General features: G+C 33.3%; 2 protein-coding genes across 2 annotated transcripts; both read right to left on the bottom strand.

Annotated features, from left to right (window-relative positions):
• Positions 1 to 14,324: 14,324 nt before the first annotated feature.
• On the bottom strand, positions 14,325 to 15,873 carry LOC106670092. Its single transcript, XM_014400107.1, has 4 exons — positions 15,539 to 15,873; positions 15,129 to 15,249; positions 14,888 to 15,072; positions 14,325 to 14,761 (listed from the first exon to the last, which is right to left on the bottom strand). The coding sequence occupies exons 1-4, from the start codon at positions 15,646 to 15,648 to the stop codon at positions 14,461 to 14,463; spliced, it is 717 nt and encodes a 238-aa protein (XP_014255593.1). The 5' UTR covers positions 15,649 to 15,873; the 3' UTR covers positions 14,325 to 14,460.
• A 2,239-nt stretch (positions 15,874 to 18,112) lies between these two features.
• LOC106670064 (putative uncharacterized protein DDB_G0286901) lies at positions 18,113 to 21,686 on the bottom strand. Its single transcript, XM_014400068.2, has 4 exons — positions 21,407 to 21,686; positions 20,480 to 20,603; positions 20,238 to 20,413; positions 18,113 to 20,128 (listed from the first exon to the last, which is right to left on the bottom strand). Exons 1-4 carry the CDS (start codon positions 21,511 to 21,513, stop codon positions 18,223 to 18,225), a joined length of 2,313 nt encoding a protein of 770 aa, XP_014255554.1. The 5' UTR covers positions 21,514 to 21,686; the 3' UTR covers positions 18,113 to 18,222.
• Positions 21,687 to 21,778: the final 92 nt, after the last annotated feature.

Raw genomic sequence — 21,778 nt, 5'->3', positions numbered from 1 at the left:
TGTCCGAACTTTTTCCCCTCTGGAGTATATTGTTTTCATTTTAAATGCAACCTCGCCACTATGACATAATCGTATAGGAGGTAAGAAAGTCAATCGTTAAAGGTCGACGGTCTTTGTTCTTGGACGCCCATTCAATCAGCAACGAAATGAACTGGGTCAAGTTCAGGGCGATTAATGTTTTTATTGTTACCAGAAACAAGATCTCTTTATGATCTGCCTATTCTCGCTGGTTACACTCTGTAAAGAGTACATCCATATTTTGTGCATTCTAATTGGGTAAGAACCCCGGAACTTAATTTCCTTCAAATTATACAAATATTAAATTAGTTGAGAAAGTAGACGTACCAAATTTATTCACATTTGACAGTTGAACGTTATTAAACTTTTTTTAAATATAAATAACAAGTTTAAAAAAATTGTTGATGCTCATTCTCCCAGTTATTCAGCAGATTAGTCTCCCTGCTTCTCGCCATCTTCAGTTTGATCTCTTTCAATTTAAAGTTACTATTAATGAGATATAAAGACGTCTAAAAGCCGACACTCTTAGGGCAGACCAAAACAGCAAGGATGGACAAGCGAAAATAATCGGAAACGACCAACAGGTTCATTAACCAATCGCATTAATATTGAATTTTTAATTTTAATTACCACATCCGTGCATGATATAATGTATTTATTTCATTATGTACCCAAATAAAAGCTGAAGATAATGTTCTAATGAGCCAAATATTTTGATAGAAGGACGTCATATTTGTAGCAAGCTTTGTACGGATTATTATATATGGAAGGAAAAAATTATTTTGGGAAAATCTGTTATCCAAAAAATAAATAAAAGAACTTCTTATTTTTATTTTTATAAGCAAAACCATTAGGCACCTTCAGTGAATGTTTGTCTGCTGTCTCTCACCCCGTTCTTTTTGTAATATCGGGTAAAACTGAAATGAAAAGGAGAGCTTGCGGAAGTTTGCTTTCTTTTTTCTTCTTAGCATTATTCAATAAAAAAAAATTTGTCTCTTTGTTGTTATTTTTAATGGTGTGCTTTAAAATGTGTTTTGGCAAATTCTTTTTAAGTTCACGAAACTAATGTTTTTCCGTTTATTTCAACTCTAAAATATCAGTTAAAGATTAATTAATTGGTCAGTCGGACCACGAACTCTAATGGTATCTGTAAGAAATTTAAATTTGTTTCAATCTTTCACGGGACTCTTGGAAAAGAGTAAATTACATGTTTTGTGTAATTAAATCATCATTGACTTTGTAGGACCTTCTGGATTTTTCGTATTTGTCTGTTGATATCTGATTACTCCATTGGCGTAATTTTAAGCAAATTTGGACTTTGCAGTATTTCTATACATAGTTCTATTATTTTTTTAAATAATGCTTAAATATTTTTGCTGTTTACTCTACAATAAATTGTATCACTTGTACTGTAGGTTGTTGTACAATATACTACAGCATGGAATTTTCTTTATTAACAGAACGTTTTCGACATCATGACATGAGTCCTCTTCAGTGTTAATTACATTTCTAAATCCACTAGACTTCCTAAAAATGCATAAATGTTGGACTCGTCTTTCGCAAGTTCCGTTAATAAAGAAAATTCCATGCTGCAGTATATTGTTCAACAACGTATAGTATACAGTTTTTTCGTTTGTTTTTGATCTTGTTAAAAGTTAACCAGTGGTATGTCTTATTAAATTAATAGTTTGTTTTGTGTACAATTCTGAATTTTTCATTTTGTGTAAGCTTTGATTTGTAATTTATTTGGTATATTCTTCTAGCAGTGAATTTGTTTTTTAATCGTATTTTGGTGCAATATGTTCACCAACGACAAACTACTTTCAACTATTGAATTGAGTTACTTATTTTTTTTAAACTACGATGTTCTATGAGCCCCCGGGGTGATTGTGTTTTTAAAAAAAACCATTAGTAATTATTAGTAATAAAAACCGTTTTGTGAACTATTTGTATTATGATTTGTCTTAGTTTTGTAGGGTGGCTTTTGTTAATTAGTTTGTTAGTTGAAATCATGTTGCTTATTTTTTCCATCTCTATCTGCCTTTTCTTCAGCTTTTTTTACCACCTGTTTTCGTTTGATATTATTTATTGTTTGGTTAGGGATCTTATCAATACACTCCAATCCTCTCCTCGCCAAAGAAGCAATCCGACAATATCTGAACTTCATTACGGATGGTGCCGTAGGCGGATCAGGTTGACCGAGTAAAAAAGCAAATAAGTTACGTTTATGCTCAAACGTCAAACCTGCCCAACAATGCGAATAACCAACAAGGTAATCCAACTGAGACAGCTACCTAGTGCTTTACTTAGATAGCATATTTTATACAAGATTAAACGTCAAAAATTTAACGAAAGATAGGAACTATTCAGACACCCACTTGGACCAAAATCAACACTAAGCAATAAAAAAACTCATTCGACCCTCAAATGGGGTCATATGCCATGGGATCATATTGTAAGTGTTTTCCCAGATGCCGGTCGCACCTCTGATAGCCCTCTATAACTGCAGTAATGAGTTTGCCAGTCTTGGTGAGGGTTATTTTAGCATGAACTTACTGTGTTCTAGCACCTCTTTAGTTTTTCTTTGCATTTTATGAAACCATTCTGTGTTGGAGGATTATTTGTGATTTGTTATCCCAGGGACCCGTCAACCAAACTTCAAAACGTTATATAAAAAAGAGAATTGAACTTTCCTTAGTCCTTACGTCTTACGTATCATCACATTGATGTACTGTTTGAAAAGTGTCCGTGTTCTTAATTTGTCTTTATACACCTCATTTGAAAAATAGACATTTTCTATGTTGTCTATCTCATAAAAGTGAAATATGTCTAATTTTCTGAGTATAAACAGGTCACCGCAATCTGGGTCGATAAGCAACTTTTTCAAATCAGTAAACGTAATTTAAATCTAAATAAAAGCGTTAAAATTTGTCCTTTACATATAATTACATGTAATTACACAAAAAACAAACCTTGTCATTACATTAGTGTGTTATTACGCGGTAAATATATAGAACGCAGAGGCAAAATGTCAGAGCATATCAATTATAACTAAAAATAAAAATTATTTATGAATCACCGAAAAGACTTTAGAAAAATATGAATTAATGATATTAATTATCTCTCAAATGAGCACGAAGCGTTGAAAATATAAATGAAACCTTTCCTGTTTTCAATTTCTCTATTTAGGCCATTTATAGGTGTTTTTTTTATTTATCGATATTTTGGCATGAATCAAACTTGAATTCTTGACATGCTTCAAACACAATGTACTTGGTTTATAACCTTGTCGAAGTTATGAAATTTATAGTTATCAAAATATTTATGTATTTAATTATTTATTTACTTCTGATCTACACTTTTTATATGCATTTATTTTATTTTATTTATCTATATGTAGACTTCCTCCCTCTGCATGTGGTTTTTTGAATATAAATTTTTTCCAACAAATTATTGTGGAATTTTTCATACTTCTTGGTATATAAAAATGATTAGTTGTAAATAGTAGGAAGCCACAGTGAAATGTCACTTTTCCTACATTCTAAAATTATTTTATATATTGTTTTGAACGTGTACAAATAAAAATGTATGCTATGACATGCTTGATATTTTTTGGTTGTGAGTTAAGTATTTTTTACTGGGTAAAGTGTGCTTTATAAAAATTGACTAAGGCTAATTTAGAAGGTGAAAAACATCAATTGTGGTTTTATTACATCTAGTGAGACTTTTTTCATACTCATCTCCCTATTAAGGCAACGGAATAAGTTTTCTTGCAACTGCTTAAGTAGCAAGGCCTCCTAGCATTAAAAAAGTCCATTATAGTTTAAAAACACTAATGGCTAGTTGATTTGAGCCTTTCAAAGAGCTTCTGTTTCAGGAAAACAGTAAATGCAATATCAATTAATCTTCTAAGAAAGTGCAAGTTGGATGAGGAATTAAATCGATCGCTATGTAATAAATTTACAATCAAGTTTTAAAAAAATTACAGTAACCCGGTGTGGACTCGGGTCGACCCCGAACAGTCCTCAGTTGAGAAACACGAATGTTGCAATAATGAACCAGGTCTGTTTATTCTATCTCCAGGACCCGTCGTGCAAACATTCCATCCACGAATTTCTTAGATTCACCAGTTGCACTGTTATAATCGTTGACGTGAAAATTAAGTTGTCGTTTTCGAAACGGTTTCGTTATTTTAGTCGTTTCCGATTTCCATGTTGGGTCTGTTCACTTATTTCTTTTTTATAAGTGCAAAATTATCAAATAGAACATACCACATAAGCCAGTATACTTTTAAAATCTGATAACATGAAATTTGACCTGATAAAGCTTTAATTTACTTAAAATATTCGAACAAACCATCGGATAATTTATTATTATTTTGAAACAGGTAATCTCTTACTATTAAAATTTCTTTCTTTACACATAAAATAAACAAAATACAAAACTAGAAGGGAGGAAAAAGAGATGTAAGTTTCGACATTTTTAACTTTTACTAATTCATAAAAATCTCAAATTTTGCTCTTATATATNTGATCTGAGAGCAGGGATGGTAAATGTCAATATTTTGTTTTTTTCTCTTCTAAAAGTATATTTTTTTGTCAAGTTTAAACTATCTATAAAATAATCCTAGCATTAGCAATTTTATGGGAAAAAATATGACAATGACGCTGTCGTTGATTTCTTCTTATCTTCATTCATTTTCTCGCTTAAGTTTCTTCTTGTTTTTGCTGCTGTTTTGCAGCACTGTTTTGTTTTATTGCTGTGATTGCTATGTTTATTTTTTAATTTAAGTTTTGTTCTTGTTTGAATTGTCGTTTTTCCACTAGTTATTCACATGATTATTTCTCTGGATCTTGTACCGGTTTTTGACTTTGTATTCATTCTTTCGCATGTACTTTTTTTTCTCGATACACTTACCTATTTCCTTCTTCCTTTTCTTCCTTCTGTTCTTGCTTTTTATTTAATTGCTGTAAATTGTTCTATCAATTTTCCTAATAATCTTTCTCTTACTAAAGAAATACTTTTATATGTTTCGTTTTTTCTCCTTGTTATGCTATCGTTTTTTGCATTAGTTTCACTCACTATATGTTTTATAATTAATTTTTTTTATCGTTTTTCCATTAGTGATTTGTAAGATTACCGCTCTTTTTCTTGTACTTTCATCTCTTCAACTTTATATTCTTTCTCGTGGACCTGTTATCGATACACTTTCCGGTTTCGTTTTTTCCTTCTGTGCTTTTTCTTTTCTTTTTTTTCTTGCTTTCGTGCTCATATCTTCTTGTTCTTGTCGTTCTCAATTGTTTGAGATAATTTTCTCTAAGATTTCAAATAGGAGTTGATTGTCTGAAGCGCCCAACAATAAGTTCCAATTCTTCAACTTCAGTAAGTAACTTATTTAGCATTTATTCATGTTCGTGAAACTAAGTAACTGTGAAATAGCGTATAGCTCAGCTGAATACAAACTACTATCTTGGGGCAGTTTAAATTAAAGATTCAAGGATCGAAGAATATCAACTTCTCCGATCAGCGCCTCATAGTTAGTTTGATACATGGTCACAACCTTCGCTATTATAAATAATTCAAAGTAGGTAATTTATCCAAGAAGTATCTTTTTTTACAAGCAGCAAACGTAGTTCTCACGTACAGTCAGGTTACATTTCTTGTTCTTTTACTTTCTACTCGCTTTCAGTCCATTTTGTTTTTGCCCTCGTTCTTTTTCGTATTATTGTATTGTTTCTCGTACTAATTTTTGCGGTTGATATTCTCTTACTGATTCTTGTACATGTTTTCGCCTTACTTTTCTGCAAAAACATATTACATTTTTAAATTATAAAATAACTCGAAAGACATTGTTTAGACCTAACTTATGAATTGCTTGACAAACAAGATTTTCGTGAATCTGCAAGTACCTTATTACATATTGTAAGTTGTATAAAGCCAGCATGAATGTGAATAAAACAAATAAGAGGTAATTTATTTATTAAAAAAATTACAGTTCAAACAAGTTTTTCAAAAGTTCCTAAACAGTCAACATTACATTATTTTATATATAAAAAAACTTAACATTACCAAACATAAACCAATATTAAAAAATTGAAATTTTTACGACACTGATTAAAAAATATAGGATGTAAAATATGAACCAATATAACATATAACAAATATAACTAAGCAGGGTTGAAAACATTATTCCTTCAAAGCTAACAAAATATTGTATTTAAAAGCTTGCAAAAGAATCGAAGAAAGGGTTCTCACCATATTGATTGACTAATGAAAATGACTGACAAAATGAAAAAGAATATTCAAATATAAAATGTGCTTCGTTAAAATATAAAAAATGAATAAATAACATAACCAGCCACAAGAGTGGTGAGTCAACCAGTGAGATATGACAGACCATGGTGACCAAGCGGTAAGTTCATATCTTGCAGGTCTTCACATTATTTTTACTGATTACTGATTTATATAAACTTAAATCAAGGGGTTATGCACTGATATGTACTATAAAGCATAGTTGACCCTGTAATGGCAATTATGCCTAATAAATTACCGATTGGGAAAATCACCCACCTCAGACCTCGGCTGGGCTCCAAGGACTACCAACAGCTAGTTCAGCCCTCAGCACTAGTTCCTAAAACCAAACCCATTTACTCTCTCTAAAATACATTTTTTTATTTACATACCATTCACTCAATAAGAGTAGTAATATGCCTCCATCGGCTCATATTACACACTCATGCCAATAAATACGTATAAAACACAATCTAGGGGCACAATATATTATATCATTATAATATACAATCAAACAATTCTTTTTCCTCCATAAATCGGAACAGGGACACAGATACTCTCTCAAGAAAGATCGTCATATCGGGTGGCATTCCTATTCGCACTCTATATGGATCCAAGGAATGCACCATTCATTAGGTGGGACACGTGGAACCTTTCTCTATATGTAGACACGCGGGCTTTGGCCCAAAAGTGTCGGTGTAATGTAACCCCGCATGGCCTACTCTTATCCGGCGAGTATAACTAATCTTCTACAAATCAGATCCTTCGAGGGCCACCTATCGACAGTGTTCTTGATACATGAAAACTTCTTTGCCTATCCGGTCCACCAACGCCGCCTAGTTTCTTTTAATCGAGTTTTTTATTATATTTTTAGCGTGAGAGTTGAATCGCGGTGGTTAAGCTCCGGAGCTAGACTTCTGGAACACATTTAAAATTTCTTAATAATAAATGTAAAATTTATATCGATAGATGGTCGCGAAAACCAATGTTTACATAACAGTGGTACAGACTTGTAATAAAAGTTATAAAGTAGGCAATATAAAGAGAAGAAAAGAAACGCCATCTAGGAAAATTAGAGGCGTCTGCAACTATCAGGCCCATGAAAATTAATTGGGCTATACATAAAAAAATTGCTGAGTGGGCGCCAATGATCAAATAAAACATGAGAAAAGTTGGAATTTGGCCTCAAAATGTGATATTTCCAGTAGATCTTTAAAATCCAGGGTATTGGGTGGGAAAATGATTAGACATGGCCAATTTTGTAAGCTAATAAACTTGTACAACTACATAAAGTTTATGTTATTAATTCCTATTATTAACATGTAAATATCATAAAAGAAATTAATAATTATTGTTTTATTATTATATATAATTAAAGTTTAAGAAATTCTAAAAAGGCCTTGATTTAACAAAAATCCATTAGTAAAAAAATAGTCAGCCGCACCTTCAGACGTGTAAAAAGCTGCGGTGAATGCGTTGCCATAAGTAATACAAATTACCTCTCTATGGAAGCATTGCAGAAAAGATTCGCCAAGGTTGGCCTTCACACTTTGCAGGGTCGTAGCCGAGTTTTGGTTACGAGTGCATGCAATTTTTCACAGGTCGTGGAAGCCAAACCGAATGGCTGCTTGTAATTCCATCCACGAACCTCCAACACGCCCAAACCGCAAGTTGGGAAATACGCCCTCCGTGCCCTACTCGTGTGTGCAACATGTGAAAATATGCTCGATCTAGGAGCGTTTAGATCGTTCATCGATAAAGATTGGTAGATTATTATGTAATATCTGCCCTACCCAAAAAAAGAAAAAACTAGTAGTTCAAAATAAAAATGCCGTCTTAAAATAACATTAGAATAGTAAAAATTTGTTTTAAAACATAATTCTAGCATTAACAATTAAAAAGAAAGCCTGATGATCGGTACTTGATTACTTAGCTCGGTCTGCCTACTCTGGTGGGCTTATTGTTAGATGTCAGTCAAACGCTTTCGAATTCATGCCATCATCAGGAATGAATGAATGTCATTATTTATTTTCTTGTTCATACATTCCCCTTGTCACTTTTTTTAGACCTTTTTCTGGGTTTTTTTTAATTATAGTTCTCGTCTTATCATCGTTGACGTTGCTGACCCGGTTCTTGTACTTGCTTTTGGCCTTGTGTCAGTTCTTTCACTTGTACATGCAGTTATCGATGTAGTAGACATGTAATTTACATTACACAATTATATCATTAGCAATTTTTGAAAAAATATTGTCAAAATTTTTATTTTCATGATTTTTATTTGTATTTAAGAAATTTCTAGCTTAAAACTGTTCCTTAAATTATTCTTGTTTTGTTTTTTGTTTTTATATGTTTTTATTGTACTTACTATCGTCATTACTATTCCCTTTCATTGTTAATTTTATAGCTCAATTTCTTGTTCTTAATAGAAGACCTAATCCTAGTTGTTGTTGAAGCTGCTCCAAATTAGAACCTGTTTTACGCATTTTATTCAGCTATAAAACAGTTTCTGTCGTTGTTTTTATTCATTTACTAGTTGTCTTCTACTTGCGTTTCTTCTTATTTTTACGTTGCTTTCATTCTCCTATCTGCACATTCTTTTTTTATCATTCTTTTTCGTTTTTATTATTAATGTGGCTGTACCCGTTCTATTTTATTTGTTTATTTTTGATCCCTTTCCTTCTCTTGTTTGTGCCCCTCTTGTTATCTTATCTTCTTGCTTATGATGTTCTCATGTTTTTGTATTGTTTGTGTTGTTGCTTTTGTTGTATTATTTTCATTTTTGTAGTCATTGTCTTTGTACTTGTTTTTTCCCTTGATAGTGATTTTTGTTGTTGTTTTTCATTTTCTTACTCCTGTTCTTCTATCTGCTTCTCCTAGATTTTGTTCTGTCTTTCGTTCTCACATCTGAACATCGTCGTTCTTTTTGTTATTTTTTGTTCTTACACTTTTGCTGTGCTTGTTCTAATAAGCATGTCCTCCGAATCTTGTTTTTAGGCGGTTGTTACTGAATATTGTTCTTGTATCTGATATTCTCTTGTTCTTATTTTGTTTACTGTGTTGCTTTTGTTTTATTATTTTTGTTGTTGTCGTCGTTCTGTTATAATTGCATATTTTTTCTATATGTCCTTGGATATGATGTCCTCATGTTCTTGCTTTGTTGATGTTGCTACTTTTGTTGTATTCGTCACCGTTGCCTTTGTCATTGATTATGATGATATTTGCTCTAGATTTTCATTACGGTTTTGTTTGATTGATGCTGTGGTCTGTTTAAAACGGTGTTTGCATTGCAGTGATTGTTGTGTGTTTTATCTTTTGTGAAATTAATTATGATAATTTTTGGTTTAGTTTTGTTGATGTTACTGCTTTTGAAAAAAAAGGGGCAGGGGCACGGTGAGAATCGAATCCACGACCCCGGGGTCTACAAGCCGATAGTCTATCATGCTGACAACTGGGCTATTAGTCGTAATCATTGATTTTGTTGTTGATGATGAAGGTGATGTTTGTTGTTGCTTTGTCAACATGCTGTTCTCGTTCTTGTTGGATCGATGGTGTTAATGTTCTGTTTGAACATTATTTAAGTTTTCATTGATGTTCTTGTCGTCGATGATATGATGTTTGTAATTGCTTTTAATTTTGTTTCGTTAATGCTGTGGTGCTCTCGTTTTAAACGTTGTTTTGTTAATGTCATGGTACTTCCTTGTGTTGTTATGACGATAACTTTAGTTTTTCTATCTTTGTTTTTGGTTTGTAGGCGATGTTGCTGAATTGATTAAAATTCAAGTCAATTATGGAACAATCGAACCCTAATCAATAGGCAAGATTTTGTGCCAGTCTACAAAACTTCTTAAACTTAAATTGTGCTTTATTAATTTTTAAAATTAATTAATTGAAAAGTGAAACGTTACCATAACACGAATATAAAACCGAAATGAAGTCGCATAATTAGGCCTCTTTTCGTTTCATCATTACTTCGGTACTTCTTATCCAACAGTCCTCTTGTAATCGGCATAAACTCTTAAATATCTGTAAAAGATAAGTTAATAGGTTACATAAATAGGATTGTTATTTTTGTAAAAAATTTAAGTATTAGAATATTATTGATCGTATAAATCATAGAAACTTAACTTCACCAACCAATTTTTTGTGTTAAAGCCAGGCATGGCGTGCATATTATCCAGCCTGAAGGCAATGTTTATTCAATAAGGATGTAAACCGTTCTCAAGTGGACTGTCCAAAATAGGAAAATGGTATCTTTGGGAATATCGTGCATTTCGTGAAACGAACACCTTGGATTTTTTAACGAGCGTTGCACATGGGGTTCGTTGTCCCACGAAAGGAACGGTGTAAAATCAAGATAGGATATTTGCTTCGGGTTATTACATTAGATATTCGTGAATGATGTCTCCTATTTCTCACAAGAGCGTATTTCCTATTTCGCCTTTTCAGTCGTTTCACGGCTGACCGATTTCGCCGAAACTCGTCATATGGGATGCCGATATCCCTGGGGGTCGCCCTGGGTAAATATGTACAAACTTTCATCACAGATTTTGCAAGTGGTGCACAAGTGGAAAGAAAGGACCAAGTATTCAAGATATTTCAGAGGATAGAGTTCACCAATGACAGTGATGCATTGGTAGGGGGAGGAACTTGAATGAGACCTATCATTACTCGGTTCATACCAGGTGCCTGTTTTTACCTCAAAAGCACAATGTGCCCATTTCTCAACAACACTGTTTCATAACCACACTGCGATAATTTTAACACAGCCAAATTAAGTCATGTGCTCCGTTAATTTTGCAATAACCGTAGGCAAATCGACTGGCCTATTCTGACACTATTCGAACATGGCACAAATTTTTCTATTATTATAACTGAATTCTTTTAATGATTGTAGTAACCTTGTTTCTCTGATTTAAAAAAGTTATCGTTGTTCTGCCGGTCAAAACTTATTTGGCAGCAACATACAGCATGTATATCAGATAATGAAATACATAATTTGAGACATAATGAAGTAAAAATATAGAATAAAATATTTTTTAACAAGAAACTGCGTCGATATTCACTTTTGCACCTCCAAAAACCCCTGACCACAAATTTTTGTAAAAAAAATTTCCGACGAATTTTTTCTCGAAAATCACAAAAATGGTGATAACTGTTATTACTCCACTGATAAAAAAGAAACTTTTCAGGTTTAGAATCTTATAAACATCATGTAATAGAAATGATAAATAAACTACTAAATATAATGGCACAAAGCTGGCGTTTGTGAGTAATTCAGAACCGGTATAGAATAAAACGTTTGTGGAGTTTTTGTTGATTCCATTCATATTTTTCGCACTTATAATAACATAAAAACCAAAGTTTGTTGGTTAAACTCAAAGAAGAAAGAGAAATGCAACTTCCATTGTAATATACTGCAGAAATTGGACAAAAACCAAAGGCGTGAATTTTTAAGTGGAACACCGGCCATCGGGGCTAATTGCAACCGATTAAGCCCAAAAATTTATATTTTATGCTTTAAAAGTTTGTATTCATTCAAGGACTTTAAAAAATGCTTTAAAAGAATTCGGATTATTTAAAAAAAGAACTCTGCCTACTTTACAGGAAGCGACTTTTCATTTTTGTAACTTTTTATATATCTAATTTCATTAAGCACTATCCTGCATATTAATTTCTTATCCTAGGTACAAAAACAAATCGACGTGTATAAAATTAATTGTGAAGTACATGCACAATAAAGGCAAAAAACCATTTCATCCGTAGCTTCACCTTGTTAGTTACCATGTTAACCAAAAAATCCAAATGCTTCCTGTAAGGTGAGTACAAGCTAATGCCAAATTTGCCAAGTCTTTTTAATTTAAATACAGCTTTGACAATTTGTAATATATTACCGGTCCCAATCATAATGATAGATTGTATCAACCGTCATGTTAAGAAATCTCGCTAGAACCGGCGGACTAGTGGTGTTCAAGCTGCGGATAACCTTCAACAGCTTGTAAAGACAAACAAGAATTTTTAATATTGACAAAGGGGCATAATATTTCAAAAAACATACTCTTGGTCATTTATAAATTAATTTTCCGAGTAAAAAAATGTCAATTAGGGTGGGATTGACAAGAATTCACAACGTTTACTTGAGAATCGTTAACTAAGCTGTTAAAATGGCCAAATATTACAGGATTGTGAAAGGATGTGTGTGTGTGAGAGAGAGAGAGAGAGTGAGAGAGAGGCGTCGATCATTCGTCAGGATTGGCTTTTCTTCCGAATCCGTCATTGGGGCGAAAAAGTAACCCAGGTTTTCACGTGTCAAAACAAAGTTTATTAACTGTTTAAGATATACAATGATGGTATCGACGCGGAAGACACACACTCCCCTCAAAGTTCGCTCACTCCATAAAAATCTGAAAAATGCCTAGCTCACTGTCTCCTTTTTCCGACCAACAATTGTCGCATTCAAAATCTAGCTTTTACTGACCAGTGACTAACTGTTACTACTTGTGGCCAATTCACCAGAGACAACTCTGATTCCTACGTGCTCGTGTCAACCACTGACTAGTTTCTACCCTTTTGGTGGCACTCATGTTTTGCAAAACTTCCCAGAGAGCCCTACATGGGGCTTTCTTGGACTTCTTGATCGTCCATGGAACACACTTTCCTGAAGTCCTTAGTAGTTAAAAACTGGACCAAAATCTTATCACCTTGTGTTAATGTAACAACGAGAAAACAATGTGACAAAAATCACCAATTTGCATACACAATTAATTATCTGTGTTATTAGAATGCAACCGTTATTATCTGCGGGTGCTGGAAATAATGAGAAAGTCCCATTAGCACTATTTGAACGCCGTGGGTGAGGCAACAGGAATAAATTGATCATCGACATTTTCTCAGACATAGGTTTGGTAACACAAATTCATTCTAATGTGGGATTTGCATCCAAATAGATTTCTCACGAAAAGGACGTACGTTTTGGAAGTTTGAAAGATCCGCTGGAATAGTTCAGCTTCCGTTTTTTGTTTAGTAACGGAAGAGAAGTACAAAATGTTTCAGCAGCACTTTCACTCCAGTGACCTTGCCTCCTTGCAGTTCATGGTCACAATTTCAGGCCGTCTTAACCGCAAAAGCAAGATGACGCCTGTCCAACTTTATATTCGAAAGTAAGTGCATCGCACATACAATGAGTGAATTTCCTTAATTCCTAAACCGTTGGACTGTGCAAATGAGGTAAAATTGTAATCTTTGGTCCTCCGGGCAGGACTTACAAAATTATAGTACTACTTCTCTATTTGGTTTATTAAATTTTATGAAATGTATTCATTGTAATAATATTTCTAACTGGTTCTTCTTCACGTGATTTTTAAGTTGTCTAAGATTTTTAGCATTGTATAAATTCACTTTTTTCACACCATACATGTATTTGTATAATTTAAACAATGTTTATAAATCCCAGGCCCTAAAGATGATCTCAATAAAGATCGAAACGTTGGCACAACAAAGAAAATGTTTTTCTAAAACCTACATCACACCAGACCGCATCTCACGATCTCCAAATAATCATTAACTAACGGTCACTAAAACACCACACATTATTCTGCCTATTCATCCCATTGTATTGGGCAGATATTCATTATCATTCATCCCATTGTAAGGGTCTGCTATATTTCTTATTATTCAACCCATTGACACCAAAGTGAAAAGTAGTTTGATCATTACCAATAATTTTGGTCTTCCTATTCTTGTTGGTTTGGTCGCATTTTGCAATCTTCAGTACCTACATGCACCCCAATACCTACATCACCACCTACGTGAACGATACCGCAATATTGTCTTCTAACTTGAATCCTATTCAAGCTACCCCCAGCATCCAAGAGACAAAATTATTGAGGATATGAGTTAATCAATATTATTAAAGTTAAACAATACAAAATAAATAGGTATGAAGACTGTTGTCAAACTTGTTGTTTCCATTACCTAATGGCATTATAAATCATTAAAATTTTACAAAAAGCAAGGTCTTTTTTTTTCTTTTTTTTCTTTTTTTTTTTATTTGTACCATTTAAAACAAACCACATTATTTGAACTGTACATGCATTAAACAAAAGCTGTTACTGTTGTTTTCCATGGCATCATAACGTTACCAATGACTGATTTTCAGCATCCTGGGTATCCTGAATAGCACCAGGATGCATAAGGATAACACTGTGTGTAACACGGTGAGAGGCAGTTGTTGTAACTGCCAGCCATAATAGCAGGATTTGGGTTGTAGTTGCACAGTGAATTGCCCCTCAAAAATCTAGGGTTCCATCTGCAAATGTCTCGCAAAGTTGCATTACATTCAAGACATTTCGGACTGCAAGCCTCGTTTTCTTTGCACTCTGAGCCATAATATGAGCTATAATCTGGTGGGCTCAGATAACTTAGCAACCTCTCTGCTTGGCACGGTGTAACACACCTGTAAATAAAATTATAAATATCCAGCAAATTCTCTTGATTGTAAAAGTTTAAAATTTACAAAATAATTTTAGCTAGCAAAATACAATGTCTTTGGTTAGATCAAATTGTATATAAGTAGTCTTACATTTCAGCATTTCCGCTTGGTATACATAAAGGATATGGTTTGATTAAGCAGAGTTCATTATCAGTGCATTCCGGAAGTTCACAGTCTGCTTGCAAACCATCTCGTTTTCCACAAATGCAACGGTTTATACGTCTCCCACCTTTAATTTTTAAGATGTTATCTTTTGGAGGAGGTTCAGGCTGAAACTATTGACAATTTTTTGTAATAAAAAAAGAAATAATTTTTTGGGGGGATAACTTACTTCTGCGTCAAACAAATCACACTCTCTTGGTCTTGACATTGGATACGTAATAAGAGGGACTGCCCAATCTGGGGGAAAAGGCTCACCAAGTTCATGTGTTGCTTTTTGGTATCTGTCACAACTGAATTGAAAAATTTTAGTATAGCAACGTTAAAACCTTGTACCCACTTAAAACAAAATTTACTAAAAAGCATTAGTAAAAATAAAATAGACTCATCAAGAATTGAGTTTTAGATCATATTACCAATGAAATTATTTAATTTCTGTTGTCTAATTATCTAATGATCTGTTCAAATTCTTAAAATATTCATTTCAATACAATCTTACTAAGCTGTCCTGTCTTTTACTTATAACCTGGGATTTTTCTATAGTAAATGTTTTAACACATCAAATATTTTTAAAGTTCTTACGTATCGATGCAGCAAGCGAGTCTTTTCAATTTGCAAATTAAATTCCTCTGCATCTCTGTTGCCTCGTGACAGCGCACCACATCGTGATTCCATGACAGTCCCTCACCCATAGTAATATGGTTTGTAATAAATGTTACTTATGTGTGGTATGTGTGTTTGGTGTGTGTGTGTGTGTGTGTGTTGTGTTGTGTAGTGTTGTGTGTATGTGTATATGTAAAGAGTACTCTTGTTACTTTTCCTTGCTTGAACTTGAATCGTGAAAATTTACTTGTAAACTACAACATATGTAGTTTATTTTATTTGCCAGATGTTTAGACTGGCAAAAATAAATAATCCCTTCATTAAATATTTAAAGATGCATATTTTTATGCATTCACTTATACTCATTTCAACTCAATTCATTTTAAATAATTAAGGGGGCTTTTGTGTCCAATTGGACATCATGCTCGTATTCACCACACTAGCGGTTCTGGGTTCACATCCCAACAGCTCAAGGAATTTTAATGAATATGAAAAAAGTTTGCAACACCAACAGCTAGTTGGAAGTTACTTTTACATTTTAAATTAATTATGTTTATGTATTACATTATGAATAAATTTTTCTAAATTCAATAAATAAATATGCTAACTTCTTTTACTGTTCTATTTTTGTTTCCGCTTTTATGTTCTTTTTAAAATATAATAGTTCAACATACAGTTTTACTGTATGCAATTAAAACTAGTTATGTTGAAGTAGCACTGGGTTTTCATTTTTAGTGTCTCACTGAAGATGGCCCAAGCTGTAATGTGTTTGAGTGTCATTAAAACCTGCAAGTGCAGACGAAGTGATCCAGTGGTGCCAGTTCAACTTAAATTTTCAGATTTACCAGTTAATTTAAAATTAATCAATTAAAACAATTGTCTCTTTTTAGTGATCTATAACATGCTTGAATAATACAAATACATGATTGAATTATCCATAACAAATATATTGATCAATTTGACTACATAATATTAATAATATTGCATAATAATAAGATTTTAATCACTTTGCAAATAAATTACAGATTCCATTGTTTAACATTTTGTCGATTTTTAATTGATTATGATGAATAGTAATGATTTCATTTGACATTATTCTTATTCTTAAACATTTTTCAATGGTCCAGTCAGTCATTTGAGTGAGTATGACAGAGTCAGGGACAACACTATTAGAGGAAGGACACAGCTAGTATGAAATTTCCATGAGACTGAGTGTAAATCACTCTACAATAGGAAGGGTTCAGGTTCTTCGGCATTTCAGAGGAACATGGCTTCATTTGAGAAGGCCAGGACAGGGTTGACCTATGTCTACAAATGAAAGAGAGAGAGAGAGAGAGAGAGAGAGAGAGAGAGAGAGAGAGAAACTATTAATCTGTCATCAGGCTCTACAAAACCACAGAAAGGGAAAATGGGATAAGAAATCTGATAAGACAAGTTCGAAAGTTTCGATTTCCTCTAGGACTGTAAGAAGAAGGCTCAATGAAAATAACCTCACACAACTCATGGATCTCTTCTTACTATAGCTCCGGCATCAATTCGCTTGGAACATTGGAAGATTGAGGACGAGTTATTTTTACAGATGAGGTGAAAGTTGGCCTAAATCTTTAGATGGGGCTTATTTCATATGGAGACTCTCAGGAGAAAGGTACACCCTATGCTGTATGGTTCCTCAGGTGAAATTCTTTCTGTGGATCATTAACGTTCTGGCGTGGCATTTCCTTGGACTCCCGCACTGAAGTGGTTGTTATGCAAGGAAGATCTCTAACCTCAGAGGTACACACAAGTCATTGAAGAACATGAAGTGCCATTTGCCCCCCCCCCACATTGGGGAGAGTTCTTGCTAATGCAGGGTAACACCAGACCCCATAGAGCATATATTGTGGATGACAACCTGAATGGGGTTGGAATTGGGTGCTTGGTATGGCCAGTTCGAAGTCCAGATTTGAACCTAATCGAACACATCTGGGACCAACTTACACAAAAAATATGACCCAGGTCTTAACATCCTAGTAGAGTTGAAACAGCTGTTCTTGATGAATGGGAAAGAATTCCTCAGGATTTTATCGGAAATCTTTTCCAAGGCATGCATAAGCATTTAACGGACATGATTCATGCCAGAGTTGGAAATACTTGGTATTAAAGGAGATAGAAAAAGTTTTTTACATTTTTATTTGTTTTTTGAATTTTCCAGGGTTTTTTTTTTATTTATTCAAATAATTTTTTTTAGAATTAGGTATTGAAATTTTTCTTTTTAAATGTCTTATTTTTGTTACAACCAAACCTATTTTTGGTATGCAAAATATGAATAAACCTTACATATATTTAAATATATTAAAATTTCAGAATTTTTTAAGGTTTAAAATTACTATGGTTTTCATTATTATTATTATTATTATTATTAAGTAATTTAAAAATTACTATGATCTGTTTACTGGGACTGTGGTCAATGTTTTACCTAAATTGATAATTATTTCCATGGCCAGCATAAGGTTACTCGCCTGATATTATAATTATTCATATATATCAAATATAATATTTATAAAAACACAAGAATTCAGTAAAAGAATGTATTATCATCCCTTGTAGTAAAATTATGTACAGCGATAATACAAATAAACACAAAGCATCATATGGTGCAATAAGACAGAACTGGTGATGATAAATCACTTTTGCAAGGTACACCAAAACAAATTTGGATTTGTTGAGCATGGTGAACAATTATACATATAACTTGGTTGATTTCCATTGGTAGGGACAGCCATCGTATTGGGATTATTCAACCCATTGTATTTAATAGGCATCATATTGTTATTCATTACATTACTTTGGTTGGCCATGTAATTGTTGTTCATTACATTACTTTGGTTGGCCATGTAATTGTTCATTACATTGCTTTGGTTGGCCATGTAATTGTTCATTTCATTATATTGGCCAGCAATTTTACCATTGTTCACCCGATTGCATGGGTCTGCCATCATATTTTGATTCATCCCTTTGTTTTGGACAGCAATCTTACCGTTATTATTTAACCCATTGGATTGAACAGGCATTCTATTTTGATTATTCATTCCGTTGCATGGGTTAGTCATCTTATTGCTATTCTCTCCATTGCATTGGTTAGCCAACTTAGCATTACTGGTTTTAGTCGGGTCAACCATTGTAAATTTAAGTACCATCTTAGAGCATGGTTCAGTCTTCTTACCAGGATTGTATGGGGTAGGCGTATTGTTCTGACTAGTTGGGTTGAACGGGACAACCATATTATTCTGATTATCCACCACATTGCTTGTGTCACCCGTCTTGTAACTATTCGTTCCAATGTTAACAGGCTTACCATTATTCATCCCATTGCATTGATCAACTACCCTGTAACTATTCATTTGATTGGTTTGATTAGTCATATTATTCAGATTATTCATCCCTTTGCATGGATCAACTACTCTATTATTCATCCCATTATTTTGGGCAGGGATGTTCATGTTGATATTATTTCTCATTTGATTGGTTTGATTAGTCATATTATTCTGATTATTCATCCCATTGCACGGATCAACTACTCTGTTATTATTCATCCCATTATTTTGGGAAGGCATGTTGTAGTGAACCCTACTACATATTTCAACTATCTTATTGTAACCATTCTTTTGATTAGCAACATTGTTTGGGACGACCACATTATTCTGATTATTCGTCCCACTGCATGGGTCAACCATCTTGATATTATTTCTCCCATTGCCTGGGGCAACCACTTTATTCTTATTCATCCCATTGCTTTGGTTATCCATGTTATGAACCCTACTGCACATTTCCACTGTCTTGTTGAAATAATCCATTTTATTGCTTTTACTAGCCACATTGTTTGGGGCAACCACGTAATTCTGATTATTCGACCTAATGCCCGGATCTGCTGTCTTGTTCATCCCATTACACAAGTCAAATGTATTATCTCGAACATTGTTCTTAGTGGACAAGCCGACCATATTATTCTGATTGGTTCCATTGTATGGGACTCTCATGTTCTGACTATTCAAATCAGCCTTATTTTGATTATTTATCACGTTGTATTGAACGGCTATCTTATTACTGTTCGTACCAATGCAAGGGTTGCAAGGGTCTGCCATATTATTCTGATTATTTATTCCATTGTATTGAACAGGTGTTTTCTTACCGTTCATATCATTGCAAGGATCTGCTATAATATTCTGATTAATCATCCCATTGCAAGGGTCTGCCATATTCTGATTGTTCATTCCATTGTCTAGTCCAGCCATCCTAAATTGAAAAGTGATCTTCGCAAGGCTTGGGTCAATCACTTTATCATTCGAAACAATTGGTTTACCAGGGACTGTATCCTTTGTGGGTGGAGCGGGAATACGAGCATCATTGTTAGCATTTCCTGCAGAGTTAAAAAAATCTGGATTCCATTTGCAAATATTTTGTAAGCTTGCATTACATTCTGCACATTTAACGTTGCAGGGTTCGTTCTCTTTGCACTCAGTTACCTCCAAGTTTGGATTATTGGGTCGTAATCCACCTAATAAGCATTCAGCCATTTCAGGTGTTACTTTTCTAAACAGAAAACAATAACTCATTACTTTTGTATATTGTTAAAAATTTAAATTATTTGTAATATCTATTTGGCAACTGTTGTAGTTTATCAATAAAAACGATTTCTTACGTTTCTGCATTTCCGCTTGGGGGGCAGATTGGATAGGGTTTGGTCAAGCATAGTTCACTACCTTGGCATCCCACAAGCGGGCAGTCAGCTTGAAGACCATCCCTTTTGACACAGGAACATATATAATATTTCCCGGCTATTATTTGGGAATGCTGACGCTCCCAAGGCATTTTCAGCTTTAAAAAAAAAAAAATATATATATATATAAATATTTGGTTTGCATTTGAAATTATTATACGTACATTCATAAAATACTCCTTTTCTCTTTGGGGAGTAATGGGATATGTAATAACTGGGATACTCCAATCTGGAGGAAAGGTTTCTGAACAGCATTTATTCTTTCCTGTTTTAGTTTGTCTGTCACATCTGAAAAATTGTTTAATAAAAGCTTCATTAAAGTATCCATCTTAAAATAATCGATATCAGCCTTTAATATTATAATTTTGAAATAAAAAATCAGGGATCTAATTTAGACAATTCCAATATAAAATGGAGGCTATAGATCTTGTTTCACAACAGCACTCCATTGAACTGCACTTTGAAAAAACAATAAGTGTCTGTACAGAGTATGTAGATGTTCATATTTGTTAACCTTGTGAATTATTAATAATAGTTTCATAGTCCTGATGAAGGAAATATATATTCCTTGCAAGCTTGACTATGGAACTGAATGGTTTTATCCTGGATTGTTAGTATAAAATCTCTGTAATTCGCACTAAGTGCTGAAAATTTCAATTGCAGTAGAAAGGCAAACTAATGTTACTCTTTGTGAAAATTTGCTTATAAAATTACTTTTATAAAAATTAAATAAACTTTCAAAAATAGGTAAGATATTGAAGAACTTTTTTTTTTCTTTTTTTTTAGATAATGTGTGGTATTTAGTGTCTGTTAATTAGACTGATTGGAGATCGTGAGATGCAGTCTGGTGTGGACTTAGGTTTAGAAAAACATTTTCTTTATCGTGTCAATGTTTCGCCTTGAGGATGATCTCAATAAAGATTGCAACATTGGCACGATAAAGAAAATGTTTTTCTAAACCTAGGTCACACCAGATCGCATCACACAATCTCCAAATATTTTAAATATCATTATTCACCCTGAAGGTTCATATAACCTCATAGTTGAAATATGTAGTTTAAAAAAAATTAAAATAATAATTTTGTTCTTACTCTTCAACCTCCTTGAGCAATGCTTTCAAATTGTTGAGGGTAGTTCGGTAGCAATCACCGGCGCTTCTGCAGGCTTCAATATCATGCTTTGGAGTTAATGACGACATTGTGTTTATTTTTCTTTTACTGATTTATTTGTTTTATTTGGGTGTGCTTGTGAATTGTTCTTGAGTTCTTGAGTCTTGAAGTTCTTGTCTTGCCTTGTCTACATGTCTTGCTTAACTTGCTAAATGTTCATGTTTGTGTGATCATATGATCTATGTTTCTAAATAAAACATCTGGTAATATTTTCATCTTGTCAAAAAATCTTTTATTTGTTAGTTGCTGAGATTTTACATAATATTGTTAATCATGATTCTAGTTTAAAGGTTT

The sequence above is a fragment of the Cimex lectularius genome, unplaced genomic scaffold (genome assembly GCF_000648675.2).
Source record: "Cimex lectularius strain Harlan isolate CLEC.00 unplaced genomic scaffold, Clec_2.1 scaffold49, whole genome shotgun sequence".
NCBI classification, from domain to species: Eukaryota; Metazoa; Arthropoda; class Insecta; order Hemiptera; family Cimicidae; genus Cimex; species Cimex lectularius.
Note: the sequence above shows the minus strand (reverse complement) of the source record. Positions and strands in the feature narration are given on the sequence as shown.